This window comes from Drosophila nasuta, chromosome 3 (genome assembly GCF_023558535.2).
Source record: "Drosophila nasuta strain 15112-1781.00 chromosome 3, ASM2355853v1, whole genome shotgun sequence".
Classification (NCBI taxonomy): Eukaryota; Metazoa; Arthropoda; class Insecta; order Diptera; family Drosophilidae; genus Drosophila; species Drosophila nasuta.
The window spans coordinates 39,607,835-39,625,934 of record NC_083457.1 but is presented as its reverse complement, the minus strand read 5'-3'; the positions used below and the strand labels follow the sequence as shown (position 1 = coordinate 39,625,934).

General features: G+C 37.3%; 5 protein-coding genes and 1 long non-coding RNA gene across 11 annotated transcripts; 4 read left to right on the top strand and 2 right to left on the bottom strand.

Moving 5' to 3' along the window:
• The first annotated feature begins 830 nt into the window (after nucleotides 1-830).
• LOC132789483 (uncharacterized) lies at nucleotides 831-3,415 on the top strand. Its single transcript, XM_060797534.1, has 5 exons — nucleotides 831-969; nucleotides 1,027-1,206; nucleotides 1,259-1,393; nucleotides 1,456-1,635; nucleotides 2,320-3,415. Exons 1-5 carry the CDS (start codon nucleotides 874-876, stop codon nucleotides 2,422-2,424), a joined length of 696 nt encoding a protein of 231 aa, XP_060653517.1. The 5' UTR covers nucleotides 831-873; the 3' UTR covers nucleotides 2,425-3,415.
• A 1,049-nt stretch (nucleotides 3,416-4,464) lies between these two features.
• Nucleotides 4,465-5,175, bottom strand: LOC132789479 (cuticle protein 76). Its single transcript, XM_060797527.1, has one exon. It carries the CDS (start codon nucleotides 5,173-5,175, stop codon nucleotides 4,519-4,521), a length of 657 nt encoding a protein of 218 aa, XP_060653510.1. The 3' UTR covers nucleotides 4,465-4,518.
• A 1,060-nt stretch (nucleotides 5,176-6,235) lies between these two features.
• LOC132789478 (cuticle protein 16.5) lies at nucleotides 6,236-7,051 on the top strand. Of its 2 annotated transcripts, XM_060797526.1 has the most exons (2): nucleotides 6,236-6,882; nucleotides 6,970-7,051. In XM_060797526.1, the coding sequence occupies exons 1-2, from the start codon at nucleotides 6,236-6,238 to the stop codon at nucleotides 7,049-7,051; spliced, it is 729 nt and encodes a 242-aa protein (XP_060653509.1). The 2 variants fall into 2 exon arrangements, with proteins under 2 accessions (XP_060653509.1, XP_060653508.1); XM_060797525.1 differs by having other exon boundaries at nucleotides 6,236-7,051.
• Nucleotides 7,052-11,815: 4,764 nt separating this feature from the next.
• On the top strand, nucleotides 11,816-13,401 carry LOC132789480 (uncharacterized). Of its 3 annotated transcripts, none has more exons than XM_060797530.1 (7): nucleotides 11,816-11,955; nucleotides 12,107-12,191; nucleotides 12,253-12,375; nucleotides 12,433-12,624; nucleotides 12,866-13,033; nucleotides 13,088-13,213; nucleotides 13,271-13,401. In XM_060797530.1, exons 4-7 carry the CDS (start codon nucleotides 12,562-12,564, stop codon nucleotides 13,394-13,396), a joined length of 483 nt encoding a protein of 160 aa, XP_060653513.1. In that variant the 5' UTR covers nucleotides 11,816-11,955; nucleotides 12,107-12,191; nucleotides 12,253-12,375; nucleotides 12,433-12,561; the 3' UTR covers nucleotides 13,397-13,401. The 3 variants fall into 3 exon arrangements, with proteins under 3 accessions (XP_060653513.1, XP_060653514.1, XP_060653511.1); XM_060797531.1 differs by having other exon boundaries at nucleotides 12,024-12,191; nucleotides 13,306-13,401; XM_060797528.1 differs by having other exon boundaries at nucleotides 12,024-12,191.
• Nucleotides 13,402-13,594: 193 nt separating this feature from the next.
• LOC132789481 (uncharacterized) lies at nucleotides 13,595-14,319 on the bottom strand. The gene is made up of 4 exons (XM_060797532.1): nucleotides 14,241-14,319; nucleotides 14,010-14,177; nucleotides 13,828-13,953; nucleotides 13,595-13,769 (listed from the first exon to the last, which is right to left on the bottom strand). Exons 1-4 carry the CDS (start codon nucleotides 14,292-14,294, stop codon nucleotides 13,698-13,700), a joined length of 420 nt encoding a protein of 139 aa, XP_060653515.1. The 5' UTR covers nucleotides 14,295-14,319; the 3' UTR covers nucleotides 13,595-13,697.
• A 99-nt stretch (nucleotides 14,320-14,418) lies between these two features.
• LOC132789482 (uncharacterized) lies at nucleotides 14,419-16,930 on the top strand. 3 transcript variants are annotated; one of them, XR_009632702.1, is made up of 5 exons: nucleotides 14,419-14,511; nucleotides 14,573-14,741; nucleotides 14,849-14,975; nucleotides 15,077-16,318; nucleotides 16,376-16,930. It is a non-coding gene; the product is annotated as an uncharacterized LOC132789482 (long non-coding RNA). The 3 variants fall into 3 exon arrangements; XR_009632703.1 differs by having other exon boundaries at nucleotides 16,398-16,929; XR_009632701.1 differs by having other exon boundaries at nucleotides 16,371-16,928.
• The last annotated feature ends 1,170 nt before the right edge of the window (nucleotides 16,931-18,100 follow it).

Genomic DNA, 18,100 nt, shown 5'->3' with positions numbered 1-18,100 from the left:
ATTATACCCGCTACCCATAGGGTAGAAGGGTATTATAACTTTGTGCCGGCAGGAAATGTATGTAACAGGTAGAAGGAGGCATCTCCGACCCTATAAAGTATATATATTCTTGATCAGCGTTAACAGCCGAGACGATCTAGCCATGTCCGTCTGTCCGTCTGTGTGTCTGTGTGTCTGTCCGTCCGTCCGTATGAACACCTAGATCTCAGAGACTATAAGAGATAGAGTTATAATTTTTTCGACAGCATTTGTTATGTTTGCACGCAGATGAAGTTTGTTTCAAATTTTTGCCACGCCCACTTCCGCCCCCGAAAATCAAAAAAATCGAATAACAAGCGTAATTTTAAAGTTAGAGTTGGTATATATAATAATAACTATAGTAGTTATGATTCCTGAAAATTTGGTTGCGATCAGATGAAAATTGTCGAAGTTATTAAAGAAATACTTTTGTATGGGCAAACACGTCTACTTACTAGGGTTGTTGCTTTAGATGACAATCTGGTATATTGTGCCGTCTATGGTATATTTTGAATGCGGTACTATATCAATATACCAAATATACTATTTGGTATATTTTTAGTATTTTTTGCAGTATATTCGGTATATTTTGAGAAAATTATCGCAAAATATATTTCTTTTATTCAAAATGGGTAGCGGGTATCTCACAGTCGAGTGCACTCGACTGTAGCTTTCTTACTTGTTTTTTAAATTAATACCGCACTGTTTTGCTTTTATTTACAATGGGCTATCTAACAGTCGAGCACATTCGACTGTAGCTTTCTTACTTGTTGTTGATTGTGTCACAATCAAATATATTGAGTTCATAAGTAAGCTGTACCTTACCTTTCATTTAGGAAACCTAAATTTGCTAAGATGAGTGATTCTGAGCAAGAAGTGCAGCACCAAGAATCCGAAAGCAAATTGATTGCGCTCCGATGTGCACTGCTTGTATTGTTCCTTGTTTGTTTCGTGAGTAATTACAATTTATAAACTATATCTGTATTACATCGATAGTTCTTCCAACAGGCTTCCAATTTATACAACTGTGTTTACCACGTTCAAGTGATCGTTCATTATTCAGAATGCCCGGCTTGTGAATTTACCTCATATGAATCTTTGGTGCTGACAGTGGCAATTTTAATGCAGTTCATGCTTGTGATTGGAGTTTATTTGGTACTCACCCAAAAGATACGTGAACTGCGTGTGGTGAGTAAACCATATTCATCTTCGATGTAAGTGATATAAGAAATTATTGCAGTTCATCATGTTATTTTTCCTCGCCGGCTGGCTGCAAATGTTGCTCATCTTGGTGCTGACTCAACGTTATCCCATTGCGCATGATGTTCACTTCAGGTGGCAAGAACATCAAAGTCTTGCACACTTCGAAGATTGGGTAAGTAGCTCAAGATCACAAATTATATTGAATTCATGTTGATTGGCAAATTTAAACTGCAGTTTGGTTGTTGTGGTGTGCTTGGACCTGACGATTATCTGCTCTCAACTGGCCAATTGCCGAGCAGCTGCTTCGACAATCACAGCAATTTGACTAAAGATCTTCACTACAACGGCTGCCTTAACAAAGAGAATGGAAATTCTGCTATACTGCGGTACGAGTTCCTCACGAGTCTGTTTCAGGTAGATATAATATAATGACTTTTCATACGACTTTTTATATCGGTAACCCATTAAGGTAGTTCAAACTCAGAGCCAATTCAAAATGCTACCAGCAGTTAGAATATTAGTATGTTGGTATATTATCTATGAATACATAAAGGAGTTTATATTACTTACTATATTACCATATTCTTTATTAGCAGCTTCAACAGATGAAGTGATAGTAATGTAATATAGTAATATAGTTATATTGTAATATAGAATAGTCTGTTGTGTTGTAGCTAAATATTTTATCAAATTGAAAATTTTCAAATTGTTTAAAAATTGGAATTTGTTTGTGATACTTTACTTGGAAGAAAACAATTCTAAAATTTTCACTTTGTTTTGCAGATGTTTACTAATTGGTCTTTTTCATTTAGTTTTCTGTTCTAGAGTATCGTAAATTTGGCTTTGATATTTGCATTGACTTTTGGGTAAATATTTTGACTGAACTCAGAATACCTTTTGTTTCTTTGCATTTCATTTTTTTTAAGAATTTTTTTCATGCTATATTTTTTAAATATATAGTATTTATTGAAATGTTGCTGAATGCTATAACTTATAAAAATCCTCTTCTATATTCTAAATTTCTTTTAAAATAAACATAAGTATTGACAGTATTTTCAGTTTAAATCGCTCCACTGTAACATTATTTTCCTTTTGCAGCTGATTTTGCTGGTTTTCTTGATAATGTTTTATCTGCATCTGAAGAAAATTAAGGCGCCAAAGCGTAACTTGCACAGCGTGTGGAAATCGCGCATTGTTCTCTAGTTGTACACAAATCGCAATTGTATTTACATTTGCATTTGCATTTGGATTTGCATTTGTGTTTGTGATGCAAGACAAATTGGATAAAGAAATTGGCATTGGCAAAGGAAGACTTACACTTCTCATATTTCACAAGCTGCAATCAATAACGATAAACACTCGAGTGTCTATCTTATGTCTTGTCTTCAGTTGTGTCTGGCCAAAAAGGATGCCAAAAGCATCGAATGTCCACTATGCATATGCATGAGCCAATAAAGAAATCAACAAAGGATAGCCAAGGATAAAGCAGTCAGACACGGAACATCGAACATTGAAGTTGAGCTCTCATTCTCTCGCCCACTCCAGATGCAATCGAGCAGCAAGGTATAAGCCGCATGCCACATGCCACACGCCGCACACGCCACCCATGGCTCAAGGACAATCTCGATGTGTTTCGCCTTTGGACAATTTCGTTTTTTATTTGTGTACATAAATTTTATTGTTGTCGACATTAAATTTTGGCATGTCGTGAAAAACAATTTTCCAGCATTTTGAAATGCATAAAATATGCATACAAAATGCTCGAACAGAACGACCAACTTTATGGCTAAATAGTTTGCCAGTCCAAACGTTCTTCCTCTCCTCGCTCTCAATCGCAGTTAATGCTTTTTTACGCCCTTATCTGAGTTGGAGTCGAAATCGGAGACGGAGACAGAGACGAAGCCAGAGGCGGAGCTGCTGATCTCCCCAAACGATTTGGGCTAACTTTTTCGCCACCGAGCCATAACCATAACAATAACAACAACACTTTGGTCAAGCGAAGCTGCCGAGTTTATAGCGGACCAAAGGCAAAGGCAACGGGCAAGTGAAAAACTGCTAACCAAAAGGGGTCATGTGGCTCATTAAACTTTGGCCAACAATTTTTTGCGCCCCAACAAAGACAAACAAAAAGTTTTGCACTAAATATTTGCACCCTTTTTTTTGTGTTTTACTCCCCTGCTCAACAACAACAACAGCAACAACAACAAAAAATGGACTAAAGTAGAATAAAGTAAGTAACGACGACTGATGAGCATGAACTTGGGTGCGAGGCATAAAATTATGGCACACATACGCCCCATTAAACGGCAGACAAATGCGAGGAACAACAGTTTTCGGGGGATTAGGCGATTCCCATAAGTAGAGCTAAAGTGTTTCTGGTCAGCTGCAACTGAGCATATGAATTTGCTATGAAATATGATTGGAATTAGATTGCGATAGCAGCTTAGATAGTTTTATAGCAAATATGCAAGGAATATCATAATTTAATTGATTACTGATGTGATCTTAAAGAATATTTTAGATTTTCCATTTTAAATTTATAATAGACGTTTATAGAAACGTCCAGTTAATAAAGATCGGAAAATGTCTATAGGAAACGTTGTTGCCTATTTTTCTCTTAATATTAAAATTTCATTGATTGGAAATATGAATTCAAACGCAAATTAAACTACAATATTTTGAAGCGAAAAATGCACATAATCTGGATTTTCAATATGCAAATTAATAAACCGGACAACACGCATCCTATAGAAATATATGTTTAGTTAAAATCAATCTTTAAATCCGTTAAAATAAACACTGTCAACGTTTTTATATTTTCATTGATGAGACATGAGCTTTAAAACCAATTGAAAACTTACATTTCTTTAATATATATATATTATAGTAACATTTATGCTTAAGGTTCTCAGATTATAATTGTGAAATTGATTAAATGCGAAACGATTTAATTATCACATAAAAATATTAGACAACTTAAATTCAGTTTCTTAAGTGCTTTAGTGGAAAAATATTATTGATTGACATGACTGCAATTTAATAATAAAGAAAATCAATTTTTTTTTCAACAAATATAAAGCAGTTCTCACTCCATTCAAGAACTTGCTTCTTCATGAGTATAGTTAAACTAATTTAAATAGAAAATAAATAAGCAGTTATCATATTTTATTCATTTAGCAATACCTCCCATAAGTAAAAAAGTCGTAAATTATATTCAACTAAAAGATTATTTTATTTCTCGTCTAAAAAATCAACAGTTGTAACAAAGTTCGAAGGGAAAGAGAACAGCTTGGCTGTTTAGTATCCCCAGTGAGAGCCGAATCCATCGAAGCTAACGTGAGCAGCGCCGATAGCGGGCGAGAACTTGACGAAGGCAGCTGGAGCAGCAACTGGAGCAGAGTAGACAGCAGGAGCAGCATAAGTCTTAGCAATCACGGGAGCAGCAACTGGAGCAGAGTAAACAGCTGGGGCGGCATAGGTCTTAGCAATCACGGGAGCAGCGACAACTGGAGCAGGAGCAGCATACACAGTCTTGGCCACAACTGGAGCAGGAGCAGCATAGACGGTCTTGGCAACAACTGGAGCTGGGGCAGCATAGTGCACAGCAGGAGCAGCATAGGCAACTGGAGCTGGTGCAGCAGCCGCATAGACGGACTTGGTCACCACAGCGGCAGGAGCGCTGTAGACTGTCTTGGGTGTGTATACGTTGTTGGTGATGCGGGAATCGATCTTGCTGACGCTGGAGTAAGGAGTGACCACGTTTTTGGAGTAGGTGGACACAGTGCCGCCGAAGGATCGCACCACATTCTGCTGAGTGGTGCCCACGGCATCGTAATGTGGCTGAGCCAGCTTGGCAACCACTGGTGAAGCCACATAGGTAGCAGGAGCCAGGAGACCAGCGTTGGCAGCGCTGAGGAGAGCGCAGAGCGAGAGAAGGACGTACTTGAATGCCATGACTATGAAGCTTGGTTGTTGGTTAACTGCAACTGGAATGGTTACTGATGCTGAACTGGGGCAAATGCTTGGCTTAAATAGCCCGCAAAAAAAAAAAAAAGAGTATTTGGCCAAACATTTCACGGTCGCAATATGTGACAGATAGACTTAGGCCTAAGCCCTCGAAAAAGCACTCAGAAAACTGGTTCAATTCAATTCAATGCGATGAATGCGATGAATGACGGGGCGTGTATTCGCGTATTCGATTTCTCGTATTTCGAACTGCCGGCAAAGTGAATTATTTTGAATACTATCAGCAGCTCATAAATTTTCCAAAAACTTTGTGTTTTGTTTTGTTGCTCGGCGTATTTTTCCATTAAATTGAGTTCAACTCAAGCAGCAAATGTGGCACGAAACATCCTCCACCAAAAGAACAGAAAAAAATATGCTCAAGGACTTGTCAACTTCTCTCTACAGGGGGGTGTATTTCTCATTCGCATTCTCATCTCCCATCCCCATTGTTTATGATTTTTGTGCAAGTTTTTCCCCTGCCGCAGTTGTTGATGCTGTTTTTGTTAGCTCACGGGGCGCATGATGAATATTTATTGAAATTACCAAAGTTGCCGCTGCTTCAAATTGAATTGTGTTGCCAACTTGGGATGCTTGCACTCGCTCTGACAGTCACACCCACACTTCCACATTCCCCTCTCTTCTGTCACTGACTTCAGTTGTGTGTTTTTTGGCAAATTGTTATTAATTTTACACGTGGGTCAAAAGCAACACTCGCTCTCTAAACCTAATTACCACGTTTAATTTATGTGCGCAAATTGGCTTTCAAATGTTTTGCCCCAATCACAAAGACAAACAGATAGACAGACAGACAGATAGAGGGCTAGAGCTCCATTCAGAGTCAGTCATTCAGCGAAATTCGCATCTCATTGTGGGTAGCTTCGATAACCGCAAAATGCCGTTTGGCACGCGTCAATTGCGTATAAAAGCCGCAACATTTCCAGCCAAACAGCAACAGTCGCAGCTCAGTCACAGCCTGCCAAACACAGCTTCAATTTCGATTTCAATCGTCATGGCTTTCCGTTACCTCATCTCTCTGTGCGCTTTGGTCGCTTATGCCAACGCTGGTCTCATTGCCAGCCATGTGGCTGTAGCTAATCCTGCCGTGGATGCCATCGCCTCCACCCAACAGAATGTGGTGCGCTCCTTTGCCGGAACTGTGTCCAGCTACTCCAAGGCTGTGGATACGCCTTACTCCAGCGTGCGCAAGTCGGACACTCGCATCCAGAACAACGTCTACCAGCCAGCTATCGCTCATGCTGCTCCTCTCTACACTCAGGCCACGCCTATTGTGGAAAAGACCGTGTATGCTGCTCCAGCTCCAGTTGTGGCTAAGACTGTGTACGCTGCTCCAGCTCCAGTTGTAGCCAAGACTGTCTACGCTGCTCCTGCTCCTGTGGTTGCCAAGACTGTTGCCTATGCTGCTCCAGTTGTGGCCAAGACTGTCTCCTATGCTGCTCCCGCTGTTCACTACTCTGCTCCCGCTCCAGTTGTTGCCAAGACTGTCTACGCCGCCCCAGCTCCAGTCGTGGCCAAGACTGTCTACGCTGCTCCCGCTCCAGTTGTCGCCAAGACTGTGTATGCTGCTCCCGCCCCAGTTGTTGCTGCTCCTGTGATTGCCAAGACCTATGCCGCTCCATCTGTTGCTTACGCTGCTCCGCTGGCCACCACCAATGTGAACCATGGACCCGCTGCCACCACCTACACACACAACGCACCTGCTCTGGGCGTGTCCAGCTACGGCAGCTCACAGACCGTTCACTACTCGCCCGCTGAGAGCGTGTCTCACATGAGCTTCGATGGCTTTGGCACTCACTGGGGCTTCTAAGTAGCATCGATTGCGATCAATTGTTACAGCTTTTCTTGTTAATGTTTGTTTGCTCACAGCAACAATAAAATTCACAATTCACACAAAAACCTTGACTTGGCTTCCGTTTTTATTTTTCGCCGCAATCATCTCTAGGCGGGCTAAGCAAAATCGCAGCCTAACAAGCAATAAACGGAGCAATTGTTCAAGCTCCCAAAAAAAAAAAAGACAAACAAACAAAAAAGAAAGAAGTTATGTTCAATGGTTATATCAGCGATCCGGTTTTTTCGCGACGTCATCGTTGGTTTTTGTTGGCCACGGCCTTCGGCGGTTGTTAGGCGGCTTTTCGGGGCGCTTAACTCGTGGCGGGGGCGTGTCCACCTATTATATGTGCCATTAATTGGATTTAATATTTTTGCACAGGTAATTTAAGCTGCCCTCAGGCGACCGCTGTTGATCTATGAAATTGAAATCGAAATCGAAATTGCAAATAACAAGTAAGAAAGCTACAGTCGAGAGAACTCGACTGTGAAATACCCGCTACACATTTTTAATAACAGCAAAACAAATATACCAAATTAATATACCGCAAAAATATTAAAGATATACTAAGGACTATATTTAGTATATTGATATAGTATTACTTTCAAACAAGCAAGAAAGCTACATTTGTGAGATACAGTTAAAATTTATCAAATAATATACCGCAATACATTCGAAAAATACCATAAAGAGCAAAATAGGGCTATAATTGGTATATTGATATGGAACTACATCCAAAATATACAATAGAGTGCAAAATATATAAAAATTATTGTACAGCCTGACATACAGCTAACAGATAGACGGACATGGCTATATCGTCTCAACTGTTGATGCTGATCAATTATATATACTCTTTATAAGTTCGGATATGCCTTCTTCTGCTGTTACAAACGTTTCCTGAAGGCACAAAATTATAATACCCTATGGGTAGCTGGTATAAAAATCAACTTCATTGCCATTCAATTTACAATTGTGACCCGGTTACATATAGATATTTTAGCACTTGTTATAATTATTGTCCGATAATTAACGGCGATTTCAGCTGATATAACATCGAAAACAATGCAAGTAAAATACATTTCTCCTTTTTGGGCCAGTTTGTTTGCCCTGCTAATGGCAACCAATAGATTTATCAGTGACAGACGACAGTTCAATAGTCTATGAAAAGCACACGTACTTCACATTAATTATGTCTATTCAAGGCAAATTGTTATTAACAATTGTCTTGTTTACTCAAGGGTTAACGCTCTTCGGCTTGCTCTTGAAGTCGAATTGGCAACAAAAGACAAGGCCTAGAATACAATTGTATTTGTGACACTAATTGATTTGTAATTAGTTTAAATTGCAATTGATTTGCAGAGGATGAAATATGGCAAATAGTTATTAAATAGAATAAGCAACTCAAACCTGACATTTATGGAGCAGCTGTTTAAAAATGAGTGAAGCACACTTTATTTAAACTTTGAATGGTATCAGTGCCTCATACCCAAGCGAAATCTTGATCAAAAGTGACATTGATGAGGCCTGCTTGAGATACAATCACGAGATTGGCATCAATTCCCCAGCTGAAGCAGACATAAACAATCAAATTAAACGCAGACGAAGCATGGGCAACACTCACACGTTTTTCTTTGTCAAATTAGCTGCAGTTGTGATTGCGTATACGCCATGTGTGCACACTCTCATACTTCCATACTCAGCCGTGTCTTGTCTTGTCTGCCTTGACAATTAGTCAATAATTTATTTCAATTTCATTTGGCATGCCAAGCACACAAAATACCTTGTAGAGTGAGTTGTCCTAAGTGCAGTTTAATTACATTTGCATTTGCATTGCATTTGTCGGACTCGTAACTTTGGTTGTTTTTGTGTGCCGGAACAAAAAGCAGAAACTGCTTGCGCATGCAGCCTGAGCGCAAACAATTGTTGCAATCCAATTTGCGTAAGCGAATTTTGCACATGATTTAAATAGCAGAGAGCATTATGCTTTATTATTTTCTGGGGGGAACAAAAACTGCAACATTTCTCATTTCCCATTTCCACATTCCCATTTCCAAATTCGACACTCGCATTCTTCGTGAAGCGATGTTGTTGCTGTTGTCTCTTTTGTGTTGTGTCTGTTGAGCCGTGTCCTGGTATAATTAAATTATGAAAGGACATAAGACGCATAATAAGTCATAAATCAAATTTACCTATCCCACGGGTCTTTCCCAGCAGCAACAGCAGCAACCAGACAGACAGCAAACTTCGACTCGGATTCGCCACAGCAGACTACGATGACGTCGACGACGTCATTCAGGACATTCAGGACAAGAACAAACAGGACACACGTTGGAGGACCGACACACACAATATTGTGGCTTGAGAATCGAGCTGGGGCCAGGCAATAATTTGATGGACATTATGACGACTCTGTCTCGACAAACAATTAGACAATTGATGCATCTGTGGCTATCTATTTGGCTATTTGGCTTTTGCCATTGCCATTTTGTGTATTTGTTGTGTTGTTGGACATTTTGCGCACAGCAACTCGAACTCGAAAAGGGCCGAACCCCAAAACATTGCTGCAACTGACCCGGCCAGCTGTGACTGCATTTTATGTTGTCCACGTCATGCCCAGACGCTGTTTCAAGTGTGCAATTGAAAAATATCCACAAAACGGCAAATTTTCTACTATTACAATTGCAATGTCACATTTCTGGTCCACACTGTGTTGCTGTTTTCGCTGTTTCCAGATCTTGGGCTGGATTTTGCTCAAACGCATTTACACAATTTACATTTCAGTTATTACACATGGATATGAAATGGATTTGTAGCGAAGCAGCAAGTGCAGAATATAATGTTAGAATTTATAGAACATTTTCTAACTATGCTATAAAAACAAAAAATTAATTTTAAATAATGTAACTACTTCTGGTGTTATGTTTTGATACTTTTTACAGTATAAAATTGTATACGAGTATTTTGTTATTTTCCTTAAATTAATCGGTTTAAGTGGATAAGCCAAATTAGACTATACTCTCTTTCTTTTGTAATATACAACACACACAGCGAGATTCTGTCCTATTAATTAATAATAATTGAATACAAGTAATTAGAAAGATAATATTTGCTTGAATATAAGCACAACTTTGAATTGTAATTATTTATTTATTAATATATGTACATACGTAACTTTCCATGCTTAGAGCCGATTTTTAAATGTACTAATAAAGTGATATAAAGCTTTAGTATAAATAAAATTATTTGCTGAAATTCATTAGGTACACATAAAGAAATGTAGAACTTTAAGAATACAATTTTAGGGTAAAAAGTATAGTGAGAGAAAGTTCAGTCTTTAGTATTCAGCATAATTGTCCTATCAAAAAGTTTGTATCACATAAAAATTATAAAGCAAGTACATATAAATTACACTGTTACTAATGAATATACAAATGTAGTATATAGTAACATTTTAATTAACAGATATAAATTGCTAATTTCCATTTAATTTAAAAAAATCTTTCGCCATATTAAAAATCCAATAAATGTATAGTAGACAATTCTCTGCACAACAAATTAATGGAGCGCAACAATACAAATAAATTTTATAAGAAATTAGTAAACTTTAGCTGTCTACGAATTTGTATTTGAAAGCGCGCTATCAAAAACAAATTTAAACAAATTTAAGCATGTTTTAACATGAATGCGAATGCAAAAGCCAGACGAACTGAAGCAGAAGTAGAAAAGAAATGGGAGAAAGAAAAGGAAAAGACCTCAGACGATGACTTTCATCGCGATATGTCATAGCGACAGACAAAGGGCAGGCCCCCAAGTCAAGGCAGGGTCATGAACAGACAGAAAGGGGATGGCAGAGACAGAGGTATAGAATAAGAGGAAGGAAGGTTAACATAGCTACTGCAGAAACCTCGACTAACTGATATGGATCATTGTTTTCGGCCCGTGGGCTACACTCTAGATTAAAATTTAATTTTTAATTTAAAGACTGTTTGCATTTTATTTGTGCCTTGTTGTGCAGATAAATAAAAGAAAGGCGAAGCTGCTTTTGCTTTTGCTGTTGCTGTTGATTTATCATTATTCTATGTAAATTTGCCACTCACCTTTTAGCGTTCTTATCTGACTGTGTGGCAAGTTTTGGCCATTTGTAGCATTTTATCTGGCCACGTGCAATGTCAATGCCAAGCGATTAACATTCAATTAGCTTTTGGCTTCATCAATGATTTTATCGCAGCCATTAGAAGAGGGATGACATGGGGGAGGAGGTTGGAGGCTGCGGCTGGTTTGAGTGTAAATTGTGGCAAATTATCATTAGCTTGTGGTTGTTGTTGTTGTTCCTGTTTGTGTGTGTGTGCCTCGAGAACGACATCTTCACATCTTCAAAAGGTTTTTATGACATCAACAGCTGTCGTTGACAGATTATTGTGGCGATTATTTTAGCAGACAGAGTTGGGCCACGACACAAAGCAAAAGGCAGACAACAAGCAACAGCAACAGGACAGAGAGGATGGGAAGAGAGGGGAAAGGGGGGACAGCTGACAGGCAATGGCATCCTAGCTGTGGGCCACAAGGAGACGATGCTCGGCTTTTGTGCGTTCAACTGGAAATTGTCAACAATGTTGTCATTGCTTTTGGCCCTATTCAAGTTCTTCCTCCAATGTGCTCTTCTTGTTGTTGTTGCTATCGCACATGTGGCCTGGGCACTTAAACATCTTGTGGGTTAACACTTGTAAATAACTATGTTTCACTTGAAATACTTGTCATTGAATTTAACACTTCACACAAACTGACGCACATTTACTTATTTCGCAAAATCATCGGTAATGTGGAAGATTTCTACGCGCACACTTCGAATTATCAATGCAATTTTGTTGACATTACTTATCGTAAGTTGAAATAATCGGAATATATATATATATGTATAATAAATCGCCTGATAATCGGCATCTTTTAGCACTTCTGCGCAATCGAAATCTATCTAGATCTTGATCATGGAATTTATGAGAAATTTAACAAGACATTTTTGATATTTTCCAGTGCCGTAACGACTCTCTTGATGATATGCGTCTCCTTTTACGGATACTTTGTGTTATTCACTAATAATGCTCAAAAGTTGCGTTTGGTAAACTAAATTGTGGACGTTCATTTTATGAAATGTATTTTTAAATTTTGTTGATATTCAGCTGGCATTTCTCTTGGTCATATTTGTCATTGCCAAGACTATTATCGCAATCATCTACTGGATTTTAATTGATGATTCAGATCGAAACTTGGCTCTATGGTTGCACTTGACAATTATATGGGCAGTAAGTTCATCTACTTAATGTAAGACATTTGTTTAATTCTTTGCGTTTTCATTAAAGATTATATGTTTTATTGGGGTCGTCGTGCAAATTAGAAAACCAATTAGACAACAAACCATCTCGATTTAGTAACCATTTCCTAGATTTCAGAGAAATATCAAGAACTTTCCACAACAACATACAATTAAAATGTGTTTTCTAGGTTGTAAAACACTCAAGATCAATTCGCTCATTTCAGCAGTTTTCCTTATGGTAAGTTTAATGTGCTTGTTGAAAATACCAGGTTATTATTTGGCACATGCAATGTAATAAAGGCTGGTCACACCTATAGCCTGTTATAAACGACCATCGTGAAGAATAAATAAAATTCTGAATAAACATTACAATTATTTTAATTTTACTTACATATGTTTATTTCGTCATCACGCATAACTGAAAATCTAAATAATATTAAATGATTATCTGGTTTTTAAAATTATTTTTTTCTTTTTAGGGATGCAATATTGTTGAAACTGGTGTGGGTATTGAGCATCTTCGAAGAGCTGTAAAAGGTGCTAGCTTTTTGTTAATCACATCAATATTGCTAAATTTATATACCATGTCTGTTATTGCTCTTGGCATGTACGGAGTAATTATCACCAATCTCAAAATACTACGTATAGTTAGTACCACAAATTACTGCGTTTTTCTTAATACAAATTTAATTTTGTTACAGTTTATGGTCACATTGGTTATATACTTTCTTGGCAAATTATTCCTTTCGGTAATCGTCGATCATCTGGAACAGCAAGAATATAAGCAAATTCTGACTCCATTCTATACCATTGATGCCATCTTCTGTGTAAGTTCTGAATTCGTGTACAATTCTCTGTTAATATTTATTTTTAATTAAACACAGTTCATTGAATTGAGCTTTCTGGGATTTTATTACAGCGCTGTAAAAGGTACTGAGAAGCCAGAAATTGATATTAATAAGTATGTAGAAAATAATTGTAAAGCATTTAAAACCAATAAATTACTTTAAGAAGTGACAAAAAAATATTTTTTTTTATTAATAACTTCTATGATTTTTATTTTTTTATAATAATGCTAATAGAAAATGATCCGAAATAGAATACATATTGGAGAAAATAATGTGTTTCTTTTTTGTTTGGAGCTCTTGTTAATATGATAAAAGTTTAGTAGATTTATATTTCACTTGAATAAATATAACGAGATTTAAACTTCATTTATTTGCGAGTTTATTTAAACTGGCTTAAACCCAACTCACATATTGTTTTATCAGCAGCCACTCATTTCTAAAGTTTTGAAGTTAAGTTAAGCATTTAATTTTGAACCTGATTAGCAGCAACCTTCATGCGCTTATAATAAAAAGCGACAAATACAAAAGTGATAAACTAAAAGGATTAATTAGACTATTACAATCTAACAAGCCGAAGAGATCTTATTACTTACACCAACTATGGTATTCAATTGAAAATATTGTGTGACTATCAATTTATGATGCTTCTTAGCATACTTCTCTGTCAAACCATATACTAGAAGCTTGCCAATCACAAAACTTAAAAGTGTCACCAAATACTGTGGAAGGAATGTTCGTATTGCAGATTTTCTTTAATAAACAATGTCAGACTTACAATCATTAGAATGCGGAAATATCGTCTAACTGCGCCAATAATGCCAACTGCAATAACAAAGCACACAAAAAAGTTCAAACCTATAGAAACACTTATTAAAATTTTAACATTTTCGCTAGTTTTCGCAATTAGTCCAAAGGCAGCAATTAAGTCTAGAATATTGCATACCTAAGTATCGATAAATTGTTATATTATTTAATAATATATAAAATTTAATTGTAAACTATTTACCATATGAGCAACAACCAGCAATAAAATTCGTATGGGGAGCGGTAAAAAACACATTTATATTTTAAATTTGTATTATTTGTATTCACTTAATTTTAGTTGAAGCTAGCCCAAAACTATATTTGATATGAGATCAGATATTTTATTATTTATTTGTCAATGTAGTAACACGATTTAGTTTCACAAATTTTTACACTTTTAACAAAGGAAAATGTGCTTTTTGGGCTTCACTGTACTCAGATTCCTAACCTTCATTTTTTCTTCGCTTCTCGCAGTGAGTATTTGCGTTGTTCACTTATATGTTCGCAATATATTATATTTGATTCTCTTTTTAGATATGCGTCATGACAGGAATTTGTGCATCGATCAATAAACTTGATCATTATAATCAGAAAATTCAGATTATTTTATGCTTTACGCTAGCCTTTGATTTGCTTATGAACGTAGCAATATTCTTAGGACTCTATGGCGTGATACGTCGTATTTTAAAAAAATATTTATCTGGTAAGTATTACAAATAAAGAAACCAAATAAGTATTAAAAATATTATGTATTTTTATTATTACGTATATTTCACTTATGTATTAACAATATTGATTTATTCTCTTTAGTATATATGCGCTTTGGTTTGCTTCTTTGTTGTTAAGATCACAGTTTCTAAAGCCATACAGAATTTTGATAAAAAGGAAACTGATATTATCATCACTTTTTTGGTATCAATTGGACGTAGTCCTGGCTGTAAGTAATAAAATATAAAAGATTAAAATAAAAAGCCAAAATTAGATATAAAGTAAACAACTCTTTATTTTATTTTTGTATTTGATTTATTCATTCTACAGGGCTTTTGCTTGATGACTGCCACTCCATTCTCTTTGAAGTTATCGGAGAAACAAGATGATATCGTATAAATTGAAGTTTGTGGCGTTTAAATTTTAAGTTAATAGTGCAAAGGATATTTTCTGTAACAGTCGATTAACAGCTGTAATCCTTATTGAAGTTTGTATATCATTTAAATCGAGCTTAACTACACGATTGGCCAACTGCGAAGGCTGATGAGACATTCGATTTGGCATTGCAGATAGCTGAAATGTGTGAGTTTGTGTGGGCAATCAAATTACATGCGGAATTATGGACATACAAAACACCCGCAGGATGACAACACAACAACAGCCATAGCAATGGAAACCAATAAAGATGACGATGACAAGATAAACGAAAAGTTGTGACTGTGAAGAGAGCTGGGGGTCAATGACTGTGTCTGCTTTAAATGAAATTTAACGATGCACACAAATAATGGCACTTTGCATTTTAAAACACTTTCGGCGACTGCGAACTGCGAACTGCAAAGTGTCGAGGCGGTCAAAAGTCAAACCAAGTGCGGATGCGACATTGACATTCAATTGGACGACGCACAAACGAAGCGACGAAGTCCCTTGCTCTCTGAGCTCTCCGATGTTCATTATACGCATTTCATTTGACACTTTTATTGGCCCAGCTGTCCATGAAGCTGATATTTCACACTTTGCCACACCAAGAGTGGCGGAGGAGAAAATGGTGCAAATTAAATGTGTAATGCTGGGCTCCATTTATGCGGGTCATTTTATAGCCAGAAACGGATGTGAATGCGGTTACGGATATACCGATAAGGCCATTAAATATCTGCAGCACTTTTGCTGGCCATAAACTCCGGCCCCCCTCAAAACCGTCCACATCACTCAGCCATCTCCAATGCCATCTCTTCAACGCCAACGCCAACGCCAACGCCATCAGCACTCAGCCAATTACGCAAATAAAAAATACAGCACAGCGCAGAAAAAAACAAACGAGTGTACTTTCTACTTATATGGAAACGTGTCAAAGTGCTGAAAAATGCAACAGCTTTTCCACGGTAAAGGAGTGTAAAATGTGTGAGTGTGTGTGTGTGGGAGGACTTTTCCGCTGAGTGGCTCATTAGGCGCTGAGGCTGCCCCCAAGGTGTTGCTGGTAAATTGCGTGGAAAAAATTACACTCACCGAGTGTGCTGCACACCTTGAGTGGAAAAGCATTCAAGCATGCTAGATACTCGCATTACTAACAGATATGTAAGTATATGAATAATTTTCTCTTTCTACTTTTACAATTGCTTAATTAAAGCTCAGCGCCGTGGGCGATTTTCATCAGCTGGCCAAAACTGAATGGCAAAGAAATTTCAATTGTCGCCAAAGCGCACAAGGCACAGCAGCTGTTTTTGGAAGGCGGCGATAGCTTTGCCCAAAACAGAGCAGAACAGCCGAACAGCATGTCGTCGCCATCCTGACTCATGTCCTGGGGCTGATTAAAATCTATTAGAGTCAAAGAGATGTAAGACACTGAGCTGGACCCCGAACAGCGGTCCAGGCGGTTCGACTGGGTGTAGAGTGGGGAACAGGGCAAAGAATGCTTGACAGCTGCGGGGTTGCAGAGGGGTGTTATGTCTGCTTTTGGCCAATGACTTGGCATGTAAATGTCGACGCAATTGAAATGCATGCGGCGGAAACTTCCAACTTGCTATAACTAGAGCAACACAAAAGCGCGGGCATTATTGTTTTCTCATTAAGTTTAGTACGCTAAAGAAATTTTAATTCTGTTTAAGGTGGCATCTTTTATAAATAGTATTGAATATTCTAAAAAAAAGTACATTTTACTTGATATGTTAATAGACGATTGAGGTAGTGTATATTATGAATAATATTGAATTGAATGTTCTGCCTAACATAGTATATACATTCCTAAACATTTTAAACTATTTTTTTTTTGGTCTGTGGAAATTAAACTCAAAAACACAATTTCGTTAAAAGCTAAACTCGTGTTGGTACATTGACAAATAAACAATAAAATATGTGATCTCATATTTTCGAACCAAATACCTTAAGATATAATATTGTATATTGTCGTGGTAATAATTTTTGTAAGTTTTTATTTAAAAAAAATATTTCCAAATTTCTAAAATTTTCTGCAATTACGTATATATGTATGTACGTGGAAAGCATGTTAAATATTCGAATCTATTTAATTCATGTACTACATATTACAATGAAATTTAGAGAAAAATACTGACTACTTATTAGAGCATACGCGCTCGGTTTGTTGTCGCCATTGTGACACAGTCGAAAGTCGCACACAAAAACTTTGAGCGCAAAGTTTTCAACGGAAATTGTGCAGCTGTTTTGTGTGCGACGACAACGTTTGTGGTGTCATTTGAGGGGTGGAGGGAACAAAAAAGAAGGGGCAGCAACAATAAGTACTACTAGATGAGGAATGGGAACCAAAAAGAGCACTTGTTGGCCCTCTAACATACAAAGATATAGATATAAATATATATATATTTAGATGTCGAAAAGAAAACTTGTGGACAGCAGTCGAAGGAGGCCTTGCAAATATTTGTTAAAGTTTCAATTCAATGGCAAGGCTGCAAGGAAGTGCTGCATACGTTTATGCTACTTTTATATAATATATGGATGTATGCATGGAGTAAACTTATTATATAAGAGCACTGCTCGTTGATATCGTTATGGGGAGCAGCCGAAGAGCAGCCACTCAATATGAATTTTCATGATTAAAGCGCGTGTCGCACTCGTCTGCTGCCTTTTTATCGCCAAAAGACAGCATCGAGAGTATCGCATCGATGCAGAGAAAGAGTGAGAGAGAGGAGAATGGAGAATTTTCTTATAAATTATCGTTTGGTAACAAATGTGTCCACACAGCCATTGGCACGCATGCATAATAAAGTGATTTTAAAGGGCCACTTTTCATGGGTTTGCGTAAAATTTCCATTTGGGGAGAAAGGCACTCAACTTTATTGGAATTGAAAGTTATCGAGTGAAGAGTGGAGTGTGGAGGGAGAA

Excerpts from the sequence above, each read along its gene's own strand:
- LOC132789481 (XM_060797532.1), bottom strand. The coding sequence starts at position 14,294 with ATGTGTTTTTTACCGCTCCCCATACGAATTTTATTGCTGGTTGTTGCT. Across the intron at positions 14,178-14,240 it reads TGCTGGTTGTTGCTCATATG|GTATGCAATATTCTAGACTT; the intron begins GTAAATAGTTTA and ends ATCGATACTTAG. Across the intron at positions 13,954-14,009 it reads ATTTCCGCATTCTAATGATT|TATTTGGTGACACTTTTAAG; the intron begins GTAAGTCTGACA and ends TTCCTTCCACAG.
- LOC132789480 (XM_060797530.1), top strand. The coding sequence starts at position 12,562 with ATGTGTTTTCTAGGTTGTAAAACACTCAAGATCAATTCGCTCATTTCA. Across the intron at positions 12,625-12,865 it reads TTTCAGCAGTTTTCCTTATG|GGATGCAATATTGTTGAAAC; the intron begins GTAAGTTTAATG and ends TTTTCTTTTTAG. Across the intron at positions 13,214-13,270 it reads CCATTGATGCCATCTTCTGT|TTCATTGAATTGAGCTTTCT; the intron begins GTAAGTTCTGAA and ends AATTAAACACAG.
- LOC132789478 (XM_060797525.1), top strand. The coding sequence starts at position 6,236 with ATGGCTTTCCGTTACCTCATCTCTCTGTGCGCTTTGGTCGCTTATGCC.
- LOC132789483 (XM_060797534.1), top strand. The coding sequence starts at position 874 with ATGAGTGATTCTGAGCAAGAAGTGCAGCACCAAGAATCCGAAAGCAAA. Across the intron at positions 970-1,026 it reads TATTGTTCCTTGTTTGTTTC|GCTTCCAATTTATACAACTG; the intron begins GTGAGTAATTAC and ends TTCTTCCAACAG. Across the intron at positions 1,394-1,455 it reads TTGCACACTTCGAAGATTGG|TTTGGTTGTTGTGGTGTGCT; the intron begins GTAAGTAGCTCA and ends TTTAAACTGCAG.
- LOC132789479 (XM_060797527.1), bottom strand. The coding sequence starts at position 5,175 with ATGGCATTCAAGTACGTCCTTCTCTCGCTCTGCGCTCTCCTCAGCGCT.